Here is a 25,395-nt window from a genome sequence, read left to right as displayed (position 1 = left end):
AGCCTATTCCCCCTCAAGAGACTGAAAAGATTTGGCATGGGTCCTCAGATCCTCAAAAGGTTCTGCAGCTGCACCATCGAGAGCATCCTTACTGGTTGCATCACTGCCTGTTATGGCAACTGCTCGGCCTCCGACCGCAAGGAACTACAGAGGGTAGTGCGTACGGCCCAGTACTTCACTGGGGCCAGGCTTCCTGCCATCCAGGACCTCTCTATCACGCGGTGTCAGAGGAAGGCCCTAATAATTGTCAGAGACTCCAGCCACCCTAGTCATAGACTGTTCTCTCTGCTACCACACGGCAAGCAGCACCGGAGCGCCAAGTCGAGGTCCAAAGGGCTTCTTAACAGCTTCTACCCCCAAGCCATAAGACTCCTGAACAGCTAATCAAAGGGCTACACAGACCCCTCTTTTTCATTGCTGCTACTCTCTGTTTATAATCTATGCATAATCACTTTAACTCTACCTACATGTACACTACCGTGTACATGTTCCTCTGTCCAGTATTCTTTTGCCCATCTTAATCTTTTCTTTTTATTGGCCAATCTGAGATATGGCTTTTTCTTTGCAACTCTGCCTAGAAGGCCAGCATCCCAGAGTTGCCTCTTCACTGTTGACGCTGAGACTAGTGTTTTGTGGGTACTATTTAATGAAGCTGCCAGTAGAGGACTTATTTTTCTTATCTTCTTAAAGCATTGCTGGTTAAGGGCTTGTAAGTAAGCATTTCACTGTAAGGTCTACACCTGTTCTATTCGGCGCATGTGACAAATACAATTTGATTTGATGTACATCAATACAGTACCTCTTATAGTTTAAACACAAGGTACATCAATACAGTACCTCTAATAGTCCAAACACAATGTACATCAATGTGAAGTATAGGACAAATGTAACTGATGTACACTTATTGGCCACTACTATTTCTCAAGTAACAAAATCAACATCCCAACTGAAATCTTTATCTGAACTGAGCTGCAGTGAGGTTAACTTTCCAGCAGTGGTCAGAGATGTATCGCTGTACATCTGGCTCCAGAGTGACTCCTGTTGTTATTACATAACATGCTACGGTCCCATGTGTTCAAACGGTCTTTCATAGTATTGTGGTCTTGTTTCACCCTCTTTATCAGAGAAAACTGTTTATTTCTCGGTACAGGAAATGCTGTTAAAAACCACTATGACGTGGGTACACAGCTTCCTCTCCTCTGATGTTCTGAATACTAAGGTGTTGTAACATCAACACTCTGTTGCTATTGCACAAATAACATAGTATTCTCAACCTCAACTAATGTGTCTACTGTGGCTGTGTAAGGATCATTGGTGTTCTGTTTCCATAGTCCTCCAAAGTGTTCCTTCCTGTCAAATATTTTCTGTCAGCTCCACACCAACACAGGAAATCACTGCTTCTCAGGGGAAGAGAATGAGATAAACAAGAAAAAGGGAGGACCAAAAAGAGAGAGAAAGGACATATCTTTCCAAATTGTTGTACCCTAGTCCTACAGAACGTGTTGTAACCACTTAGGTATTTTACAATGACGTTTGCCTGCCTCATAGTCTGAATATAGCTTTCACCACATACATTTGCACACTGCCAGTTTTAGTTTCCCTGTGCCTCTGCTCTGTCATTATGTTTTCTTCAGGGAGGGAGAAAGAACCAGAGGGCAGCGCCTGGACAGAGGGGGTGTGGCAAGGGAAGGAAGTCAAGGCAGGAGCATATGACTGTGGTGAAATGGTTACTCACTGACTGCCTGACTGACTGGCTGACTGGACTGGCTGACTGTTGCTACATGGGATAGAGAGCAGGACAGTGGAGTAGCTGTTGGATTACCTGGAAGATCAGGCCTGAGAAGACTGTTGGGCTTTACTCTATATGAGGCTGTTTCTGTTTCTACATGCCTGTGTGTTGCCTATCTCTAGATTTATTTTGTGCAGTAGGTCATTATGTAGGTTACATCAGACTCATGTATGTTGTAGTACTGTACAGGCCTAGTGGGAGAAGTTAATGTTTTAATGTGTAAGTGTTTGTTTCATAATCTACTGTATTTGTCAAAAGTACAGTCCTATGCGCCCATGCGTGTGACCTTATTGTTAAGACCGGGTCTTTCCGGTCAGGTATGGAGTTAGTGGCATGTGGCAGTGGAGGGTGTTTATGGCTAATGACTGCCCTAATGTGAAAATACTTGTTATTTTCCTGTATGACAGAGAGCGAATGTGAGACAGAAAGAGAGAGAGACTCACTGCTAAAAAGACAAAAAAGAAAAAAAAAATATATATATAGACAGAGAGAGAGAGAGAGATGTCTGAACAAGGGTACTGAAACGCAGTAGTACATTAATAGCACAGGGAGTTTGTCCGGCCTGGAAAGAAGGAAAGAAAGTGACAGAGAGAGAGAGAGGACAAAAAGAGAGAGTAGAGAGAGAGAGAAAGGGCAGAGACCCTGTCACCTGCATGACTTTGGTTCACAAGGCAGGAAACTTCACATGATTCTGTCAGCTCCAGTGGAAGGAACATTGTTTTGGTGGAATGGGTCATGCTAATCCAGACTGTAGCTTTGATCACGTTGTTTTATTACCATCGGTGTGACTGAAAGGGTTGCTGCACATAAAGTGACCTATTTAGAATAGCTGGAGTAAATTATGATCTTTGTTGTGGTGAGAAGCTAAGTACAAAGTTCCAGTTTGAGTGTGTGAATGTATGTGTGTAAGTTTGGTCCTCTTCCATCATGAGATCCAGCAGGAGAAGTTTCCTGCTACGCCGGTCTAATTTCTGCATGTATGTGACTTACCTGTTAGTGACAATACATCTGTGTTTGGGACTGGAGATTGTTTGGGGCTGGGGATTACTGCAGTAAAGTATGTCCCCTTTTCATCAAGCCCTTTCCCCTCTCATTCATGCTTCTGTACACAGTGTGGAAGCAGAAACCCGATGTGTGGAGCCGCCAGGGCCCCACATAGACGGCCCTTACAGCCAGACCACAGCGTACCTGCGTGGCACCGAGCGCTACAGTGACAACAGCAGGTGTCCTGGTCCTCCAGGCCCCCGGGGGCTTCCGTGTGTGGCGCCTCCAAGCTCGGCCAGCCTTGCCTGGGCACTGCGAACACGTCATCAGCCTGCCAGTCTGGCCCTCCGCAAGCAAGAGGAGGAGGAGAACAAGAGGTGCAAGGCCAGTCTGTCTGACAGCTATGAGCTCTCCACAGACCTACAGGACAAGAAGGTACATGTAGGCCTGCCCTGAGGTGTGGTTAGAGTATATACACTATGGTTTGAACTGTGAAAGAGAAAGAACAAGCATGACAACATGCATTACTTTACTGGTAGTGAGTGTTGTGGTAGCCCTGTCTATAACTGCTCTGTGTCCTGTTCTGTCTCCTCTGTCAGGTGGAGATGTTGGAGAGAAAGTACGGTGGCTCCTTCGTGAGCCGCAGAGCAGCCCGGACCATCCAGACGGCCTTCCGCCAGTACCGTATGAACAAGAACTTTGAGCGCCTCCGCAACTCGGCGTCCGAGAGCCGCATGACGCGACGCATCATCCTGTCCAACATGCGGCTGCAGTACTCATTTGACGACCGCCAGGCGCAGCAGCAGGGGGCCGGAACACAGACAAACTTCACACACAGTGTGGGTATCGGCCCTCCTCATTCACCTGACACAGAGCGGACAGGAGACTACACACACCTAGAAGACTCCTTCTCCAAACAGGTCAGTCAGACAGCTGGTTCTTTAACTACAGCAGTAATATGTTGAATCGGGTGGCTGGTTAAATTAAGCCTCAGTTGGAGATTCTATTCAATTCTATTCCTGTTTGAGTCTTTGTTTTGTCACACTGCCGGTTGAGTATCTGTACCTAATAACTGTACTGAGCTTCCTCTCACCATGTACAGGTAAAGTCCCTGGCTGACTCAATAGATGACGCCCTGACCTGCCGTGGAGGGCGGGATGACTCCCAAGAGGGTAGCAGGGAGGGCGGAGGCATCAGTGATGACTTTGGGGAGTGTGTGTGGAGCAGCAGCAGTAACCCCTCATCCCGCAGAGGCCTGGGTGAGAGATCCCGAGGAGGTGGAGGAGGCCTCAGCATGCACGGAGACAGCACAGCCACCTCCTACAGTGATGTCACTCTATATATGGATGACTGCATGCCCTCCTCGCCCCTGTCTCTGGACCGGGCCCCCAGCAGCACAGACACAGAGTACTGGGGCCCCAGGGGAGGCGTGGGGGGCCGTGAGGACAGCAGGGATACTGAGGGAGGGGGTAGTAGTAACAGCCGTCGCAGCACCCCCTGCACGGAGTGTCGAGACTACCGTCTAAGGGGCGCCCACCTGCCTCTGCTCACCATCGAGCCCCCCAGCGACAGCTCCGTGGACACTAGCGACCGTTCAGACCGTGGCTCCCTCAGCAGACAGATCTATGAGCAGGAGCCAGCAGGAGGAGCAGGCTCTCCTCAGGGAACCCTGAAACACTCCCCTAACACTCCCCGCCCTGTCTCCACAGCAGCAGCGCAGGGCCAGACCCGGGCCCCTGACCGGGGCCCCCCCCTGCCCACTCACATCCCCCATCACGTGGCACACCACCATCACCACCACCCTCACCACCACCAGTACCCAGACACCCCCTCGTCCTCGTCCTCCCCCCAGCAGCCCCCCACCACCCCCCTGTCCTCCTCCTCCTCTGCTGCGCTGCCCCCTGGTGGCCTAGAGCAGCCCTGTCTGTCTGACGGGGACAACGACTCTCTCAACTCCACCACCAACTCCAACGAAACGGTGAACTGCAGCTCTGGCTCCTCGTCTCAGGACAGCTTGAGGGAGCCCCTACCCCCTCTGGGCAAGCAGACCTATCAGAGAGAGAGTAGACACAGCTGGGACTCACCGCCATTTAACAACGACGTGGTGCAAAGACGCCAGTACCGCATCGGACTCAACCTATTCAACAAGTAAGACATTTGCAATCCATTCATATTTTACTACATAAACTACATACAACAAACAGCCACGTATCCCAATCATTGAAAGTAAAACCTTCAAAATAGGACAAGTAGGATATAGCGTCAGGGGAGTCGTTCTCTTTGTTGTGACTTTCTGATTGGTCTCTCTGGTACTCAGGAAGCCAGAGAAAGGGATCCAGTACCTGATCGAGAGAGGCTTTGTGTCCGACACTCCGGTTGGGATCGCTCGCTTCATCCTGGAGAGGAAGGGCCTGAGCAGACAGATGATTGGAGAATTCCTTGGTAACCGGCAAAAACAGTTCAACAAGGACGTACTGGAGTAAGTCTGGGAATGGGGGAGGGAGAGAGGTAGAGGGGTATAATTCAGAATGGGAATATACAGTAACAGGGGATAACAGGGGATTACTAAATCCTTAATTTAGAGGGGATGCATTTCTATCAATCTATTCTATCCTTTTATTTAATTTTTATTGTGTGATATTTTCTCATTTTAGGGTATTACTGGTAGTTAAGGTTTCTTACTGATACAGTGCATTCGGAAAGTATTCAGACCCCTTCACTTTTTCCACATTTTGTTGTGGTACAGCCTTATTCTAATAGATTTTTTTCCTCATCAATCTACACACAATACCCCATAATGACAAAGCAAAAACAGGTTTTTAGACATTTTTGCCAAACATATTAAAAATAAAAAACTGAAATAATACATTTACATAACTATTCAGACCCTTTACTCAGTACTTTGTCTAAGCACCTTTGGGAGCGATTACAGCCTCAAATTYTCTTGGGTATGACGCTACAAGCTTGGCACAGCTGTATTTGGGGAGTTTCTCCCATTCTTCTATGCAGAGCCTCTCAAGCTCTGTCAGGCTGCACAACTATTTTCAGGTCTCTGCAGAGATATTCAATCAGGTTCAAGTCCGGGCTCTGGCTGGGCAACTGAAGGACATTCAGAGACTTGTCCCGAAGCCACTCCTGCGTTGTCTTAGTTGTGTGCTTAGGGTCGTTGCCCTGTTGGAAGGTGAACCTTCGTCCCAGTCTGAGGTCCTTAGCGCTCTGGAGCAGGTTTTCATCAAGGATCTCTCTATATTTTGCTCCATTCATCTCTCCCTCAATCCTGACTAGTCTCCCAGTCCCTGCYGCTGAAAAACATCCCCACAGCATGATGCTGCCACCACCATGCTTCATCGTAGGGATGGTGCCAGGTTTCCTCCAGACGTGGCATTTTGCATTCAGGTCAAAGAGTCCAATCTTGGTTATATCAGACCAGAGAAACTTGTTTCTCATGGTCCTTTAGGTGCCTTTTGGCAAACTCCAAGCGGGCTGTCATGTGCCTTTTACTGAGGAGTTGCTTCTGTCTGACCATTCTACTATAAAGGCCTGATTGGTGGAGTGCTGCAGAGATGGTTGTCCTTCTGGAAGATTCTCCCTTCTCCACAGAGGAACTCTGGAGGTCTGTCAGAGTGACCATGGGGTTCTTGGTCACCTCCCTGACCAAGGCCCTTCTCCCCCGATTGCTTAGTTTGGCCGGGCGGCCAGCTCTAGGAAGAGTCTTGGTGGTTCTAAACTTCTTCCATTTAAGAATGATGGAGGCCACTGTGTTCTTGGGGACCTTCAATGCTGCAGACATTTTTTGGTTCACTTCCCTAGACTATTTCAGTTTTTTATTTTTAATACATTTGTAAAAATGTCAACAAAAAATACTGTTTTTGCTTTGTCATTATGGGGTATTGTGTGTAGATTTATGAGGGGGAAAAAATATTTGATCCATTTTAGAATAAGGCTGTAACGTAATAAAATGTGGAAAAAGTCGAGGGGTCTGACTACTTTCCGAATGCACTGTATATATGGGGCTTAAAACCATCTCAGCTTTGCAGATTTTAGATCATTTATTCTGATATTGCCCCCATGTAGCTTGTTTCTGGTCACAAGTTCAGGAATGGATGAACAAATCTACAAATAGCACTGCTGGGAGATTTGGAAAGCCATAGTCAATCAATCAACAATATAATAATACTATTAGCAAAAATATAAATCTTTAAATTACAATCTGCGGATACTATGTGATTAGAAAGCTTCAAACATATGTAAAACATCAAAACACTGTTGAAAAAGATGAACGCAGGGAAATCTAAAGAGGTGGCCTAAGGAGATAGGTGGGATGGGCTGAGAGAAGCTGAGGGGATCTGGAATAGTTATGACTGATAACACTATGTATAGGGTACACATGGTATGTACTATCTATCCAAATGCAATGTATATAAAAAAAAGTACCATGTAAATGTATGTAAAATGTTTGTGTGGCAAAAAGCTGTGAAAACAAAAATATAAAACAGAAATGTCAAAATGACGTGGGGGGGGAGAGGGGGTTAAAAAAAGTCCTTGGGGAGGCTACTGTTACAGTGTTGACTGTGTCTCCTGTGTGTGTTGTAGTTGTGTGGTGGACGAGATGGATTTCTCTGGGATGGATCTGGACGATGCTCTGAGGAAGTTCCAGGCCCAGATCAGAGTTCAAGGAGAAGCCCAGAAAGTAGAGAGGCTCATAGAGGCTTTCAGGTATGTTTACTATGTGTTCCTGTGTTTACGTGTACAATAGTCCTGCTTTGCCAATCTCATGGTTCTACTACGTTGTTAGTGTGATAGAGAATGTGTGTTGTTTTTGGAAATCTCTCTTAAGATTTTACAACATATTCTTCTTTCTCCCAGTCAGCGGTACTGTGTGTGTAACCCAACGCTGGTCCGCCAGTTCCAGAACCCAGACACAATCTTCATCCTGGCCTTCGCCATCATCCTCCTCAACACGGATATGTACAGCCCCAACGTTAAGGCAGAGAGGAAGATGAAGATAGAGGACTTCATCAAGAACCTCAGAGGTGCGGTTGGAACAAACACATCCATACACATGCGCACAAACAAAATAATCATGTAACATTAAACTTAGCATATGGCTCTCCCTGGTGTTGGGAGAAATACAATTCTCAGGCTAGCACCCAGACTATAAATTAGCAGGGTACTGTGATAAATTATGACTATTGCCACTGCGTTTGTCTCATCCTTTTGGCTTGTATGAGTTCTGGGTCATGACTCATGCCTCTCATACCTCCCAGATAATGCAAGTCTTGGGCCTTTCAATCAAATGAGCAACATAATACAGCAGGAAATAGACTGATGTAGGTGCATTTATACATGAACACATAACAGCCTGTCTCTTTCTCTGCATGTCTTCTAGGAGTGGACAATGGCCAGGACATTCCCAGGGATCTGTTGGTTGGGATCTACCAGCGCATCCAGAAGTGGGAGCTAAGGACCAATGATGACCACGTGTCCCAAGTGCAGGCAGTGGAGAGAGTCATAGTAGGCAAAAAGCCTGTGAGTTGTCTGGGCTTGAAATGTAAATGTAGCCCCATGTCATTTCCCTGTTTAGCCTGCGAGGAGCTGTGTAGTACGAGCTGTTGACAAGCTTTGACAAGCTGTAATACTAGTACATTCTTTGTGTTACTGCTCAGCCTTAAGGAGATTTAATACTGAACTAGTTTTCTTTTTGTGTTTTGTGTAGGTGATGTCTCTGCCACACCGCAGGCTGGTATGCTGCTGTCAGCTCTATGAGGTGCCTGACCCCAACCGACCCCAGAGGACAGGAGTTCACCAACGGGAGGTCTTCCTGTTCAATGACCTGCTGGTGGTAAGGCTTCCTGTAACACGTCCTCATAACAATGGGAATTCCTATGAGAGCGTCCTACTATGGCTATGTAGAGTTGAAGACCACCAGGCTATCCTAAACAATATAGAAATATGTAAGAGTGATTTCCTCTTTTCCCCTACCTAAACAACCATATCTTCTCCATTTGCTTCCTCAGGTGACTAAGATTTTCCAGAAGAAGAAGACTTCCGTGACGTACAGTTTCAGACAGTCCTTCCCTCTAGTGGAGATGCAAGTCCACATGTTCCAGAACTCCTGTGAGACCCTGTTCCCATCTCTGCCTGCTCCTCATATTCTTTACACAACTCAACCATCCATCTAGATACTACATTAACTGTCTCCTCTGTACACTAGGATTCCCTTTCGCTCCCTTCACTCTGTGTGTGTGTATCTATATGTCTATGCCTGTCATCATAGGTCATAAAGTTAACAACCATAGGATAAATGTTTTGTTTTTATGTTCCTCTCTGTCTGTCACCCAGACTACCTCCACGGTATCCGTCTGACCTCAGCAGTGTTGGGTGGGGACAGTAAGGTCCTTATCGTGTTCATGGCTCCCAGTCAGCAGGACCGCACCCGCTTTGTCAGTGACCTGAGAGAGAGTATAGCTGAGGTGCAGGAGATGGAGAAGTACAGAGTAGAGTGTGAGTACACCTCCCCCTGTTGGTCATTATGGGGAACTACAGCTGTGTGTGGCTCGATGGAGTAACAGAGTGGCTATTGCTTTCCTGTATCTTACCCTTTCCACCTGTAAGTGAATTACAGGAAGACAGGCAGTGATGTGGGAGTATTGCTTTTAACTACTTATATTGTCAATCTCTCTCTCTTTCTCTCGATCTCTCCATCTCTCTCCTTCAATCCGTAGCTGAGTTGGAGAAGCAGAAAGGGGTGATGAGGACTGGCCTGCTGACCGGCTTGGTCGGAGGCGGAGTGGGGGTGAAGGGTGAGGTGGTGAACGGCACCCTGGGAAGGCCCAGTCTAGATGACAACTACTCTGCGGGAGAGGGACTGAAACGCTCCGCGCTCAGCTCATCTCTCAGAGACCTATCAGACGGAGGTGAGACACACACACACACACACAAACCACTCCCTCTTGAAAATGGTGTCTTATTCTAATAAAATACTTTCACTAATCCTGCCGGTTGATAGAGATATGCTATTTTTACTGACTGACTGGGTTCTTTATAAGAATTAACTGAAATTCTTCAGACACTATAGTCGAGACACTGAGAGAGTACCCTACCCATGGGACTGCTTTAGATTTTTCCTTGCTTCGCCTCCTGGTTGCATCGTGTTCTATTTCCTCTGGCACATGAATACACAGTATCTGCTGCATCTCTGCAAGCTCACTCGGAAACATTCTGTTACTGTATTTCCTCTCTTCCGCAACCTGCCTCTTCCTGGCTGGGTGCAGGGAAACGTGGTCGCAGTAACAGTGTTGGCTCCCTCGACAGTACCATGGAAGTAAGTCTGAATGGACTAACTGAATGGTGCACTTGCCCCTTTAATACCTGCCCCTCAAGCATAGCCATCCCAGTACATTCCTTTAATAGAGCCATAAATGTGAAGTCATTCCCGTCGTCTTTGACCCTGACCCATCAGTAGCATGTTCTCTGTGTGACGTGTGTGACTGACGTGTGTGACTGACGTGTGTGACTGACGAGTGTGACTGACGTGTGTGACTGACGTGTGTGATTGACGTGTGTATGCTTGTGTTCTGGAATGTGCTTTGTATAACCATGCCTCTGGGCTCTCACAACTGCCTGTGCATGTTTTTGTTCTCAACTCTTGTTCTTCTCCATTCTTACATTGTTTGTTTGTTTCAATGGTTTGTTGTTGATGTGCAGGTGTTGTGGTGTTTGTAAACTGACATACTCATTGCAGTGTTCCAGTGATTTGTGATATGATGTCATACTGTATGTATGTTTGCAGAGCTCCTCCTCAACTGTCCTCCCACTTCCTCAGGGTTCCATCATTAGCAGCCCCCGGCCCCACCAGTGTTACCCGGTTCCGGGCGTGGTCCCAGGCTGCTACCCTACAGAAGACTACCGGCCGCATCGCCCCATCCTGAGCCCCGGAACGGGGGTGGGGGGTNGTTACCCGGTTCCGGGCGTGGTCCCAGGCTGCTACCCTACAGAAGACTACCGGCCGCATCGCCCCATCCTGAGCCCCGGAACGGGGGTGGGGGGTGGGCCGGGGCAACAACASACCGCTGCTGGGAYGGGAGTTGGGGGGGTTCCCAGCAGTGTAGAGAGAGCRGGGGTGGGGAGYGGCCCTGGGGGGGGCAATACGGGCTCCTTCCTGGGCTCTCTATTCGGCAGCAAACGCGCCAAACCGCCAAGTCCCCTTATACCACCGGGGCCACCCTACCCCGCCCCTGTCCCCCCACCCACTACGGGAGGGCCCCCTCCTCACTCCCCATCATCTCTGTGCCAGTCRGAGGGGGGCCCTTCCAAGATCCAGGCCCTGCATGCTCAGTACTGCCACACGGCCGYCGTGCAGCCCCCWCCYCCCTACTACCATCACCATCGCTACCACGTCCWAGCTGGCCCTCCTCYCTTGCCAGGYGGGGGCGTGCCCCCTCATATCCTTCAGAGAGGGCCGYTCCCCTGTCGCCCTCCTWTTGGCCCCCCTCACGCCCAGCTCCAGCAGCTGGCCCATCTCTCCCAGYTTTCCCAGCATGGCATGCAGGGTCGCTACRGCAACATRGCRGTGGGCTGTCCTCCCCCCCTTTCTCCTCACTCCCAACATTCCCAGAACCCCCAGTTCGCCCTGTACCACACGCAGACCCCACAATCTATCAGGGGGTGCGCTGTGCCAAGCAAACCTCCTCTGACTTTGTCTCACTCCCACCCGCACCCCCACGCACACTCCCACACCCACCCCGGGCACCCACTCAGTGCCGCGCCACCACCCACCGCCCACCCACATCAGTCTCACTTCATTTTTGGCACGCTGCCCACCAAACATCAGCACCAGCAGCCGCCCGCCTCCGTCAACGCCCATCACGCTACGTCCGCCGCCCAGTATCAGCCCCAGTACCCTCCTCTCTCTTCCATCCCCCTCCCCCCCCACTCCTTTACCCCCCCCTTCTATCCCCCTTACCCCTCTTACGCCTCACCCCCCCAGCACCCCGGCAGCCTCAGCAGGGACCCCAGGTGACGGGGGCGGGGGCGACTGGCACAGGGGTCAGCTCCAAATCCAAACCTATCAACCGGATCAGCACGGTAGTGTGAGGAACAGAACGTGGGGGCACAGAGGGCAGAGGTCAGAGGGCACGATGGAGGAAGTGGGCAGAGCTAGGGCCAGGGATAGAGCCAGGGCTCGTAGAGGTGAGCAGGACAGCAGCAGCAGTAACAACAGCGCCAGTGACAAAAAGAAACGCAACTTATTTCGCCTCTGCTACTTTCATCTCCGCTTCCCACACATGTAGACAGAGAGACCAGAAGAGAGAGTTGGAGCTGGATAGCATGCATATACCTGAACATACAAACATACCTTCACACATACAGTACAGGACATACAAGCACACACAGGCAGAATTAACACACATAAAGAAAGAAACGCCCACATGTATGCACACAAATATGTTTGTGTATAGTATAGGCAAAGGCTAGCACAATCATGCATATAACACATACACTCAGTGGTCAGTTTATTAGGTACACCCATCTTGTACCGGGTCGGACCCCACTTTGCCTCCAGAACAGCCTGAATTATTCAGGGCATGGATTCTACAAGGTGTCGGAAATGTTCCACAGGGAACATTTGGCATCACGCAGTTGCTGCAGATTGGATGGCGGTACATTGGGTTTGGTCAGCAACAATGTTCAGATACACTGTGGCGTTCAGTCGTTGCTCAATTAGTATCAAGGGACCTAACGTGTGCCAGGAAAACATTCTCCACAACAGTGCACCACTGCCACCAGCCTGTACCGTTGACACCAGGCAGGATGGATCCATGGGCTCATGCTGCTTATGCTAAATCCTGACTCTGCCATCAACATGACACAACAGGAATCGGGATTCGTCAGACCAGGTGTTGTTTTTCCACTCCTCAATTGTCCAGTGTTGGTGATCGCTTGCCCACTGTAGCCGGTTCTTCTTGTTTTTAGCTGATAGGAGTGGAACCTGGTGTGGTTGTCTGCTGCAGTAGCCCATCCGTGACAAGGATCGACGAGTTGTGTATTCCGAGATGCCGTTCTACACACTACTGTTGTACAGCGCCGTTATTTGTCTGTCTGTTAGCTTGCCATTCTCCTTCGACCTCTCTCATCAACAAGCTTTCGCCCAACAAGTTTTTGCCCAGAGGACTGCCGCTAACTGGATGTTTTCGCACCATTCTCTGTAAAACCTAGACACTGTAGTGCATGAAAAGCCCACGATGGCGCTCGTTTCTGAGATACTGGATCCGACGTGCCGATCATACCACGCTCAAAGTCACTTAGATCACTCGTTTTGCCCATTCTGTTCAATCGAACAGTGACCAAATGCCTGTCTGCCTACTTTATAGAGCAAACCAAAGCCACGTGAGTCGCTCTCTGTAGAAACGATCCATTTTTGTGAACGGGTGGTGTACCTAATAAACGGGCCACTGAGTGTATACTGCAGTTGTATAGAGTTTCCGTTGCAGTTTCTCAGGTGTATTCTATAAGCTCTCAGCACACAAACTCATAAAGGAGAGTCACAGGTAGGAGCAATGAGGTAGATTTTTGAAGTTGGCAGCAGACAGGAAAAAGCATCACACACACACACACAATTAACCATTTCTATAGCCATAGAACAGATGCTAGTAGTAAATGTACAGTAGAGGGCCTGTAACCCAGTGTTTCACTGTCTGAACTATTATTGGAAACTCTGAACACTGCCAAGACATGAGCCTGAAACTGTTTTAAACACAGGTACCAACATGTAATTGTGCAACGTTATTAATTGGACAAATCTAGTCTCTCGTAATGAAGGAAGCAACCAAGATTTGGTTTTCTGTCGTCGAGATTAGGATAATGCTGACCAATTGAAAGACCAACCCCACCCACCTGGAGCTGAAAAAGTCTTCAACACTAAATACATTCCAGCAGGGTTGTGCATTGTAAACAGCCATTGAGGATAGTTGCAAAAAATGTCACTTGACTTTGCAATAATTTATTCAGCTTAATGTCTTTGTTAATTTCCATGGCAGGTCTTCATCACTGAAAGGTATCCTTTTTGAATGTAGACCTCAGAGAAATGTTGCTTTGTCTTAAACTTTTATGACTATTGCACGGTTCAATAGCAGTCTTAGGCTCTATGGTCTTCTACATGTTAAAAGAAGTCATCTGATTTCATAAGATTTACATGCATTCCCTATGGGGTGTGTGGATTAATGATACTACAAATCATATTTTTGAATGTTTTTAAGCTTTTTTTTGCTGTTGAATAAATGTTACATATATACTTACTATGAGTATGATGAATATTGTCTAATAACATAACTGTTTTGATCCAGTGATGAATTATATATAAATAATTGATTGATTGATTAGATGTTTGATTATAAATGATTATACAGAGGATATATATACATGTATTAATTCCCTCATACTTTTGATATGTAACGAGGGTGTTCTTTTTGTTCTCTATGATGATTGCCATCGATAACTTCTATTATCAGTTATTATTATTGATTGTTGAAAATATTAGTTCATATTTATGACTATTTTTGTTATAATATAGTTGTGTATCCTCTCTATCTCCCTCCCTTTTTTCTGAACTTGCAGTGGCACAGTGTCTAAAAATGGGGTCATTGGAGTCTAAATTCACCTTAACAGATAGGGGACCATTTTAAATTATGTTTATGTAGTCGTATGTGTTTTGAATCAACTCTTTCCAGACCCCTTCGAAATATCCTCTTAAGGGCTTTGACCTTTGACCTGGTCATGTACAATGACCCTCATTTAATTGGTGACCCTGACATTTATGTTCTCTCTATTATCAGGAGACTCGCTTACAAGCATCAGGTCTTGTTGAGAGTTTCTCACATGGCATGTGTTTGGACAGTTTATGTCTTTGAACAAGCACGCTTTGTAATGCAGTTTTGTGATTTTGAACACGTGGTGTCTTAAAGTCAGAAATTGCATTATTTTAAAAACACTACTCCCATACCCCCTTCCCAGTCCTCAGAGAACTCACCACCACCCAAATAGCCTTCACTCCAGCAACCTTACTGAATGTGCTTGTCATTAGATCAAACAAGTTTGCTCATCTTCTCCTCTATCATCTCTGTCGACCCCCTTTTTAACCTCCTCTCTCTGTCCTTCTATTGCACTGTGTTAGAACAATGCTAGGTTGAAGAAGGGACAAAGGAAGGGACAAAAGGAAATAATTACATTTTAGGATGATAAGATGTAGTTAGAAATGTTAGAATATACTTGTTAAAACTAAGAGACAGATTAACTTTAAAATCCAGAATAAGAGTATGTGTAGTCAGGGAAAAATAAGAGGTTTTAGGGGTGGTTAATGTTGAAGCTTTGTGTTGGCTATTTCCTGTCTAATTTCCTCTGTATTGTACCTTTGTGACCCCTCTTGCATGAATATATCTGCACTTATTGAATGGATTGTACTGTATAAACATGAATGTACATATTATAGTACAAATACTTAATAACTTTGGAAATAAATATTTCCATTTTGTTGTTAAGGTGTGTGCGTGTGCGCGTGTGAGCGTGCATGCCTGCGTGTGTGAGAAAGAAAGAGGAGCAGGGGGACTTTGGTCTGATTGAATTATTTTTTATTTTAGACTGAAGGTTAGATAATAAATTGAAGAACTGAAATGTTTGTATGTCAGAGCACTAATTGATATTATTTTAAACATACAACAAGTATGATCCTAAGAATTTAATTTGTGTATGTAGTAAGTGTAAACTGAAAGAATAGAGAATTGAGATGTGAATATTTATTGCTTCTGACATATTAAAAAGTGTCCTTGCAGTGAAGCGATCTTCTGTCTTTTATTGACGTCTTCTTGACTGCAAATGTGATGGATGATGAACACAGCTCTATCATTGGGCTTTCTATACCCTGTTTTACAATGTAATCAACAGCACCGTCTAGTGGCTAAACTCAATTTCTGCCACCCATGATCATGATGTCCCTGAGACGTGATGTTCTTGGAACAGGTATTATTCCTGAGACTGGTTGTGGGTGTGATACTGAATGAGGTCCCTAGGACTGGACACCATAGCTTTTTCTTTGTACTTCATTTTTTAAAAGTCTCCAACACCAGCCTAAATCCTATTATGGGGAGGCAGGTAGCATTGTGGTTACAGCGTTTGGCCAGTAACCGAAAGGTTGCAGGATCGAATCCCAGAGCTGACAAGGTAAACATCTGTCATTCTGTCCATGAACAAGGCAGTTAACCCACTGTTCCAGGTAGGCTGTCACAAATAAGAATCTGTTCTTAACCGACTTTGCCTAGTTAAATAAAAACAATTAAGTAGGTGCTGATTTATGACTTCAGTTTAAAACTAGATTATAATAGGCATGGCTCACTCATCCAGTCGTGTAAATGTGTGAGGTAAACAGGAAAGGAAAAATGTCCTTCATTTATGCTTAATTTTATCAGGCAAACAATTCCCAACATTAAGCAGATCACCAATGATAAAAAAGTATCCTATCAGATATAAAAAAGTAATCGATCATCATCACCGTCAACGGCGTTTTGATAGCAAGAGGTGCTAGTAGGTATATTACTCTGTGTCACGTACCTGCGTGCATGCATCATGCAACTCTGCCATCCTCCACATCTGAATTAATTTGCAGTACCGTCTGCTGCCATTCTTATTCATTGAATATTGGCACACGTTTTAAACTATATACTAATTGTATGTAGCCATACGTATACTGGTGATACAATTAGGCATCATAATTGGTGAAATAGGTCAAGATAAGAGAAAATGCGTCTATGAACTACTTTCTATAAACGAGCGAATGTGGAGGGATTAATTCCTACCCTCTCTTCCGCTCAAATAACTAATCTGTCGTAGTCAGTAGTTGAGAGATTTAAGGTTGTGCTTAGGCAATGATGAAACTAAGATGGCGTCTAACACGGATAGGATGAACGGGGGATAGCGAAATTGGTCACAAATTGATTTGATGGGGACGTAATTCTCACAGTCACTCGTTGTACAAGCAAACGAGTCTTTGAAGTGGATAATCTTTACACTTCTACATCAATAGAACTGGGTCTATGGGGGAAGCGAGGCTGAAAACGGCCAACTTTACGTGAGCTAACTGGACCTAGCTTGCTAGCTAACCAACGACAGCTAGCTAAACAACAACAAAGTAAGGAGGATAGTCTCAGGAGAAGGAAGTGTCTACGGGATTGTCCGCAATCTTTTGATATAAAATTAAGCAATTCACATCTGGCTTGGGACACGTCCAAAACAGAAGTAACCAATATGTCAAGTTAAACTTCCACGCCAATTTGCAGTGATATCCGAGACCGGAGGTGCTGCCTGGGGTGGACTGAAAAGTGGAGGCCATAACGACCGTTCGCTTCAGCCACCCTAATCGTGACCCAGTGCTGGACAATAGACTTTCAAGACACCTTAACGGCCCATTATTGGTGACATCTGAATCTATTATTTCGTCGTTGACCACGCTGAACGTGTCAGGAAGAGTTGCTGTCCAAGTACCAGCTATCTAATATGATGTAAGTCTATATAGGTAGTCTAATAACGTTAGATATACATCTTACTAACTAGTTAAACTGCTAAAAATCCTAAACTCCTTGGGATTTTCCTATCTCGTCACCAAGGACCTATGTATGTGCCAAATGGCCCATATTTTGTTGTTTGACAATGACAACATTAATTTGTTACCTAACTTGGATGTTAAGTGGATGGATGCAATCAGGCCTTCCATTTGAGTAATTTAGCCTTAACTCCTGTGACGTCTGTATGTTGAGGTTAGGGACTTTACAATTTGAGAATCTATCCCAACATTTGAGTACTAAGCTTCCTCAAATGTCTATCATTATTTTCTATTGACAGGAAATGTAGGAGGCCTTCCCAGATAACATACCTCAGTTCTTGTGAAATCAATTGTAGTAAACAAAACCCATCCCAAACTGTAGGACTTTAACTTTTTCATATCACCATTATTTGTTAGTAAGTGTGTTATTTTCTATTGATGACCGAACACCAATTTGACCTCTTGATGCATCTTATGAGACGTATCCATGACACGAATGGCACCATGTAAGAAGTGCTTTATTTGTTGTGGCTGTAACGTAGGGGGAGGGGTGACCAGTTACATAGAACTCCTCCCCCATATTGGGTTAACAACAGGTTTGSGTTTTTGATGTCATAGTTTTAGACAGGCAGCCCAATTCTGGTCTTTTTGTCACTAATTTGTCTTTTGACCAATCAGATCAGCTCTGAAAAGTTACATGAAAATATCTGTTGTGATTGGTCAAAATACCAATTAGTGGGAAAAATAATTGGACTGCATGTCTAAATGCAGTTTTACTAGATTATATGATGTTCTGTTTATGGAACTGTACTTATGAACTTTTTAATAACGGGTAATCCCAAGGGAAAAAGACCATGTGATTGTTTGACCCTTAGCCTAATTTTGAACTTGTCTCAACATGTTTCTTGTCCCCTATTGACTGGATTGGAAGTTGCAAAAATATATTTTTATGATAGATTTTAATGTTTACAAATATTACATAAGCAATCTTAGATTTGGGTGATGGGGTAAAGCGTAATTCAGAGCCCACAGACGCAGGGAGTCTGGCGGCACATTGTGACACAGCTACACGGCTCTGAGACCACCGTCTGTGGGAAACGCATAGCCCAACTGCACACCTTCCCAAAATCCCCAACAAACGTGTCTCTGCGTACGCGTCCTCTAATCATTTGAATGTGGTGACAGATGGAGAAATTCCTTGAACCGCGCAGAGAATTCCAAAAGTAGGAAAACCAACCATCCAATTTTCTAGAACACTGCTGTGCGGTCACGTACGCGCTTTGGACTCTGATTAGCACTTAAGACAGTTGCTAAGTAAGTTGCTTCACTGTGTGTTGACTTGACATGCTGATTCTTGGCCTTACCTGTTGCCAGGGCGATGGAGGGGGAAGACTTTGTGCCGCCTCCTGAGTGCCCAGTGTTCGAGCCGTCATGGGAGGAGTTTCAGGATCCCCTGGGCTATATTGCCAAGATACGTCCAATTGCAGAGAAGTCTGGAATCTGCAAGATTCGTCCTCCTGCTGTAAGTGTTTACTGATACGCATCTATCATTTAACCCATTGAAACCTGTAGAGTTGAATGCGGTTGTTTTCCTCCAACCGTAACCAATATGATGTAGTCTCACTTATTTGTGTCCACCACACAACAAAAGTAATGTCTTCTTTCTCTCTTACAAGCTGAGCAAACGCTTGAGATTGCAGGAAACAGAATGTTTGATGTTAACACTTGTCAGACTTTGATCAAAGGGTTCCCTTTCCCCTACAGGACTGGCAGCCACCCTTTGCTGTGGAGGTGGATAGCTTCCGCTTCACACCCCGTATACAGAGACTCAATGAGCTAGAGGTTTGTCTCTCTCCATCCAATGTTGTATCACTGAATGGTTGAGTCTTGATATTGAATAACTGTTCTAGAAGTCAGTTGTTCTGGTTGACTCAAAGATTACATTTTTGTTTTCACTCCATCTAATCATATTAACACCTGACCCCCCCCCTCTCCTCAGGCGGAGACCCGAGTCAAGCTGAACTACTTGGACCGGATTGCCAAGTTCTGGGAGATCCAGGGATCCTCCCTCAAGATCCCAAACATCGAGAGGCGTATCTTGGACCTTTTCAGCCTGTCCAAGGTGCTGGAGCTGACTGACTCATGTCATTTCTCAATAAACCCCCTGTTGCATGTCTTACTTCAGTATAACCAAAAAAAAGACAGATTCTTTTCAAAATTGTRATCTTACTATTGCGAACACTCTCCAACTGTACTTAAGCCAGTAAAACTGAGATGACTGTACACTTACTTTATTATTTTGTGCTGTAGGTTGTGATAGAGGAGGGAGGGTTTGATATAGTCAGTAAGGAGCGGCGTTGGGCTCGTGTGGCCCAGAAGCTTGGCTACCCAACTGGCAGGAACATTGGCTCCCTCCTGCGCTCACACTACGAGAGGATTGTCTACCCCTTTGAGGTGTTTCATGCTGGGGCCAGCCTGCCGGTAATGCTACACTCACCCACTTTGCTCCTGCTCTTTTGCGCTTACACAAGCGATCTATCAACTTATGATCTATCAAATAGAATTTGACATGCATTGACCTACATGACTTCCATTCATTATTTGTTAAGCCAGTTGCGCTGTTAATAAATGGTGTCCATCCATAGTCATGAATGTGGAACAGGGTTTAACCCCAGGATTTGTCTGTGTAGCAGACTAAGCCAAAGCTATATGATGGAGAAGAGGTGGATAGAGAATACAAGCCCCACTCCATCCCCCTACGCCAGTCTGTCCAGCCTTCCAAGATGAGCAGCTACGGACGCCGAGCCAATCGCCTCCAGCCAGACGTGAGTTACGGGCACACAGTCCACAATGACTTAATATATTCCCTTTTAACACTGTCAACCTTTGTGTGTGCTATTTAAAATCTTTTTTCACAGATCTTAACAGAAGTTGGTTCTTTTTTACCCATTGCCATGATCGTGTTGATCATTCATGTAAGCACACATTCCACCACTGAATAATCAACAACCATAATCTATAAATAGCCAAATCTATTCATTGGTTGATGTGCTGCCTTCTGAGAACTGGAAGTGAAAAAAAAAATAGTGCTCTACTCTGGTTATTACAGAGCTGTCAGTGTAATACCTTGGGGAGAACAACACCTGCCATTAACACAAATCATGTTACATTCGTAGATGTTATTATCTATGTAGACTATCAGTGATGGAATTTGTTAGTACTTGAATAGTAGTCATGGAGATAAACTTGTATCATACGCCCATATAATCATGTACACTAAACAAAAATATAAACGCAACATGTAAGTGTTGGTCCCATGTTTATTGAGCTGAAATAAAAGATCCCAGACATTTTCCAAATGCACAAAAAGCTTATTTCTCTCAAATTGTGTGCACATTTATTTACATCTGTTAGTGAGCATTGCTCCTTTGCCAAGATAATCCACCGGACAGGTGTGGCATATCAAGAAGCTGATTAAACAGCATGGTCATTACACAGGTGCACCTTGTGCTGGGGACAATAAAAGGCCACTCTAAAATGTGTGGTTTTGTCATAACACAATGTTGAGGTGTCAAGTTTGGAGGGATTATGCAATGGCATGCTAACTGCACGAATGTCCACCAGTGCTTTTTCCAGATAATTGAATGTTCAGTTCTCTACCATAAGCCGTCTCCAAATTTGTTTTTAGAGAATTTTGCAGTACATCCAACTGGCCTCACAACCGCAGACCCTGTGTATGGCGTTGTGTGGGTGCGTGTTTTGAACAGAGTGCCCCTTGGTGGGGTTATGGAATGGGCAGGCATAAACTATGGACAGCGAACACAATTGCGTTTTATCGCGAGATCCTGTTGCCCGTTTTTTTTAAGGTATCTGACCAACGGATGCAAATCTGTATTCCCAATCATGTGAAATCCATAGAATAAGGCCCGATAAATGTATTGTTGCATTTGTATTTTTGTTCAGTATAATTATACCTGTCTCTTCTTTTGGCAATAAACACCTCACTTTTCATTTTGCAGATACTTTTTTTTGTGTGTGTGTGGAGACACACCTTCACATCAGTGGATTCTACTATTTCAGCCACAAAACCGTTGCTGACCGGTGTATAAAATCAAGCACACAGCCATGCAATCTCCATAAACAAACATTGCCATTTGAATGACCTTACTCAAAAGCTCAGTGACTTTCAACGTGGCATTGTCATAGGGTGGCATCTTTCCAAAAAGTCAGTTTGTCAAATATCTGCCCTGCTAGAGCTGCCCCAGTCAACTGTAAGTGCTGTTATTGTGAAGTGGAAACGTCTAGGAGCAACAACAGCTCAACCTCGAAGTGGAAGGCCGCACAAGCTCACAGAACAGAACCATCGAGTGCTGAAGCACATAGCGTGTAAAAAATTGTCAGTCCACTCACTACAGCGTTCCAAACTGCCTCTGGAAGCAACATCATCACAATAACTGTTTGTCGGGAGCTTCATGAAATGGGTTTCCATGGCCGAGCAGCCGCACACAAGCCTAAGATCACCATGCTCAATGCCAAGCGTCGGCTTGAGTGGTGTAAAGCACGCCGCCTTGGACTCTGGAGCAGCGGAAACGCGTTCTCTGGAGGGATGAATCACGCTTCACCATCTGGTAGTTTGATGGACGAATCTGGGTTTGGCGGATGCCAGAAGAACACTACCTGCCCCAATGCATAGKGCCAACCGAAAAGTTTTGTGGGGGAGAAATAATGGTCCGGGGCTGTTTTTTCATGGTTCGGGCTAGGCGAAGGGAAATCTTAACGATACAGCGTACAGTGACATTCTAGACGAATCTGTGCTTCCAACTTTGTGGCAACAGTTTGGGGAAGTCTCTTTCCTGTTTCAGCATGACAATGCTTGCGTGCACAAAGTAAGGTCCATACAAAACCGATTTGTTGAGATTGGTGTGGAAGAACTTGACTGGCCTGCACAGAGCCCTGACCTCAATCCCATCGAACACTTTGGGATGAATTGGGACACCGACTCCGAACCAGGCCTAATCGCCCAACATCAGTGCCAGACCTCTCTAATGCTCTTCTGGCTGAATGGAAGCCCTCGCTGCAATGTTCCATCTAGTGGAAAGCCTTCCCAGAAGAGTGRAGGCTGTTATAGCAGCAAAGGGGGGACCAACTCCATATTACAAGCAGGTGTCCACATACCTTTGGTCATGTAGTGTATGTTGTCGTATTCATAACATAATCTATTTTAAATGTCAATAGGCCAAATTAGTCATTAATACAAATGAATTTAATCTGTGTTCCAGCTCTTCCACTCCTTCACTATTACAGTGAAACCTTTTGTCCAGGAAATTGTCTAGAATTTGTTGCCTAATAGTTTTTTGGTAAATTTCCACACTATTTTCCTTCCTTCGATAACATTTCTGAATATTATTCAGTTCCTTTGGCTTTGATGCCTCATGATTTCAGCATAGCTCTGTTCAACTAGAGTGATTTTGCTGTGATCTGATAGGGGTGTCTCTGGACTGACTAAATGCTCRATAGTCTGGGTTGAGGTCAGTGCTAAAGTAGTCTGCAGTACTACTGCCAAGAGATGAGCTATAGGTGTACCTACCATACTAGTCACCTCGAAGCCTACCATTGACAATGGACTAGGGGACTACTATGGTGTCTGGCAAAGCTGCAGGAGTTATGACCCGTTTTTGTTGGTTATGTTGTTGTAGTTGTGCCTAGGGGGGAATATGGGGGAGGGAATGCTGTCAACTCCAGGTGGGTGTTTGTCTCCCTGTGTGCTGAGGGTGTCAGGTTCTTGTCCAGTTCTAGGCATTTAGGTTGCCACAGACTAGTACATGTCCTTAAGCCTGGAAATTGTTGATCTCCCCCTCTAGGTTGGAGAAGCTGTCATTGTTAAAGTATGGGGATTCTATAAGGGTAGCACACRAGGACATTTTTCTCTGAGATAATTTCCTCATTAATTTCTAGCCAGATGTAAAATGTTCCTGTTTTGACTAATTTAATAGTGGGGTAGGTCTGCTCTATACCTGTCTCTCTTTCTCCTGTCTCTGTTTGTTGCCCCCTCCCCCCCCCACTGGTTGTTAATTTTGTCACACCTACCATTGAACATTGTAGCTACCTGTATTTATCCTGTACTTGTTTTCATTTGCTGCTCTAATTATTGAACTCCGTGTGCTGTGCGTTCTGAGTGCTCAGTTATATACAGATCAAAAAGTGCTTGTGACGTTATCAATAAAAGCACAACTATATTTGGCTAGCACATTGTTGTCCCACGCCTAGGCCTATATATTTGATATATCCATCTCTCTCCATATGCCTTTTTTCCACTCTGCCCTGTTCCCTTCAATGACATTTCTTTCTCCTCAGCTCCTCTTTTTCCTCCTCCTGTCTCAGTCCATTGTTGCTGTTGTCTCCCCATGCAGGGTCCAGAGGATTCTGCCTCCCACCCTCTCACTACTGGCTCTCAACACATCTCTCCATCGGTACTGTCTCTCTTGAGTGCAATGTGCCTGCCCGCTCTCGCTCCTTCCTCCTCTCTTCTCGCCCCATCTCTCTAGCTGGCTCTGTTTCTTTAGAAACAAACCCTCTGTCTCTCGACCTTAATTTTGTGCCAGGCGCCCTTTGCTCTCCCTTTATAACTATTAACAAACGTCACCATTCATCAGCCTGGCATCAAGCTTTATCTGTGTTTAGCCCTTATTCCACTCACACACCCACTCAGACTGTTTGTTCCTGGCAACAGCCTGTGTAAATGCATCAGCATTAAGCGGTCTCACCTGTCCTTGTTTGTGAAATCAGTGTTGATCTTTCTCTCGATCTCTCTCTCTCGATCTCTTGCTCTCGCTCTCATTTGTACTTTTCTTGGGTGGCTTTACTGCTAGGTCTCTGTGCATCATTGCGTTGCTGTTGACTGTTTACGCTTTCATTCTCCGGTCTGCTGCAGTGCTATTGTGACTGCATGTGTTCTATTAGAGTGCACAACTCAGTTAAAAACCGGTAGGTTGTGTTTGGCAAGAACCCTGTTAGACAGTTTAATTTGGTAGTAAGTCAAATATTTGGAATATGCAAAATAAGCTTTTTACATTCATGCCCTCAAGCATTGCCCCTTCAGAAGTTAGAAACACAATTTTACAGATTTAGGATCTGAGGCCGAGGACACCTCACAACCGTTTTGTTGGTGTTTTTTATTTTAAAATGTTCACTCAACCACTGTTTAGCTCAGTTAAAACTTGTATGTTGGTTCCCCAAATTAGTTTCCTTTGTTGGTACGTGTGTTTGGATGCTTTTTCTTATAACACGGTGGTGGGTCGTTACCTTTGTTTAATAACTGTCAATAGTCAAAGATGTACTGTATGTAGAGGTTGTACTCTACTTGCTGACCCTCTAGTACTACTATTCTCCATTATCCTCACACCATCTCCTGACCCCTTGACCCTTCTGCTTCTCCATTCCCTCTCAGTATACCTGAAAGTGTATTGGTGTTGCTCCCATCACATCTCCATACTGACTTTTTGCCATTTGTCACCCTAGCCTGATCCCACAGAGGAGGACATAGAGAAGAACCCAGAGCTGAAGAAACTACAGATTTACGGTGCAGGGCCTAAGATGATGGGGCTAGGACTGGTGCCCAGGAATAAGAGCATTCCCAAGAAAGGTAACACAACTCTGCTACAATCCTTCACCCCCCCTACCTGGGTCTGAAATGTGGGCTCTGGTCATAAAGTAGTATCATATAGAATACGTTGCAATTTTGGATGCATGTTGACCACTTCTCCGATTTCCCCTCCTTCCAGAAGAGCTGCCTCAGACTGTGACTGTCCGGGCTGCAGCCCCTGCTGTCCAGGTCAAGGATCAGCCAGGGGAGGTCAAAGAGAAAGGAGGAGATGGCAGCACAACCACAACGGCTCCTCCTCCCTCTGATGCCACGATAAAGAGTGAGGTGAAGAAAGAGGAAGAGAAACATGAAGGTGGAGAAGCTCATGACAAAGGGGACCAAGACGGTGGTGAAAACGGTGACGGGCCCTGCACCAAGATGACCATGAGG

General features: G+C 45.5%; 2 protein-coding genes across 2 annotated transcripts in view; both read left to right on the top strand.

Moving 5' to 3' along the window:
- LOC111966650 (IQ motif and SEC7 domain-containing protein 1-like) overlaps positions 1-15,604 on the top strand; it is a 68,142-nt gene extending 52,538 nt beyond the window's left edge. The window contains 16 exon segments of the mRNA XM_070444565.1: positions 2,902-3,208; positions 3,373-3,693; positions 3,876-4,921; positions 5,091-5,252; positions 7,367-7,489; positions 7,640-7,806; positions 8,163-8,302; positions 8,490-8,615; positions 8,791-8,890; positions 9,116-9,277; positions 9,499-9,690; positions 10,048-10,097; positions 10,599-10,659; positions 10,756-11,704; positions 11,706-11,762; positions 11,764-15,604. Coding sequence (XP_070300666.1) covers positions 2,902-3,208; positions 3,373-3,693; positions 3,876-4,921; positions 5,091-5,252; positions 7,367-7,489; positions 7,640-7,806; positions 8,163-8,302; positions 8,490-8,615; positions 8,791-8,890; positions 9,116-9,277; positions 9,499-9,690; positions 10,048-10,097; positions 10,599-10,659; positions 10,756-11,704; positions 11,706-11,762; positions 11,764-11,869 — 4,069 coding nt within the window. The 3' untranslated portion in view covers positions 11,870-15,604.
- Positions 15,605-16,633: 1,029 nt separating this feature from the next.
- LOC111966953 (lysine-specific demethylase 5C) overlaps positions 16,634-25,395 on the top strand; it is a 19,713-nt gene continuing 10,951 nt past the window's right edge. Inside the window, exons 1-10 of the mRNA XM_070444332.1 lie at positions 16,634-17,322; positions 18,738-18,885; positions 19,128-19,205; positions 19,363-19,485; positions 19,674-19,844; positions 20,054-20,188; positions 20,282-20,338; positions 23,774-23,833; positions 24,882-25,005; positions 25,145-25,392. Of these exons, the coding sequence (XP_070300433.1) occupies positions 17,318-17,322; positions 18,738-18,885; positions 19,128-19,205; positions 19,363-19,485; positions 19,674-19,844; positions 20,054-20,188; positions 20,282-20,338; positions 23,774-23,833; positions 24,882-25,005; positions 25,145-25,392 (1,149 nt within the window). The 5' untranslated portion in view covers positions 16,634-17,317. The remainder of the gene's footprint in view (positions 17,323-18,737; positions 18,886-19,127; positions 19,206-19,362; positions 19,486-19,673; positions 19,845-20,053; positions 20,189-20,281; positions 20,339-23,773; positions 23,834-24,881; positions 25,006-25,144; positions 25,393-25,395) is intronic.

Source organism: Salvelinus sp. IW2-2015, linkage group LG7, assembly GCF_002910315.2.
Source record: "Salvelinus sp. IW2-2015 linkage group LG7, ASM291031v2, whole genome shotgun sequence".
NCBI classification, from domain to species: domain Eukaryota; kingdom Metazoa; phylum Chordata; class Actinopteri; order Salmoniformes; family Salmonidae; genus Salvelinus; species Salvelinus sp. IW2-2015.
Note: the sequence above shows the minus strand (reverse complement) of the source record. Positions and strands in the feature narration are given on the sequence as shown.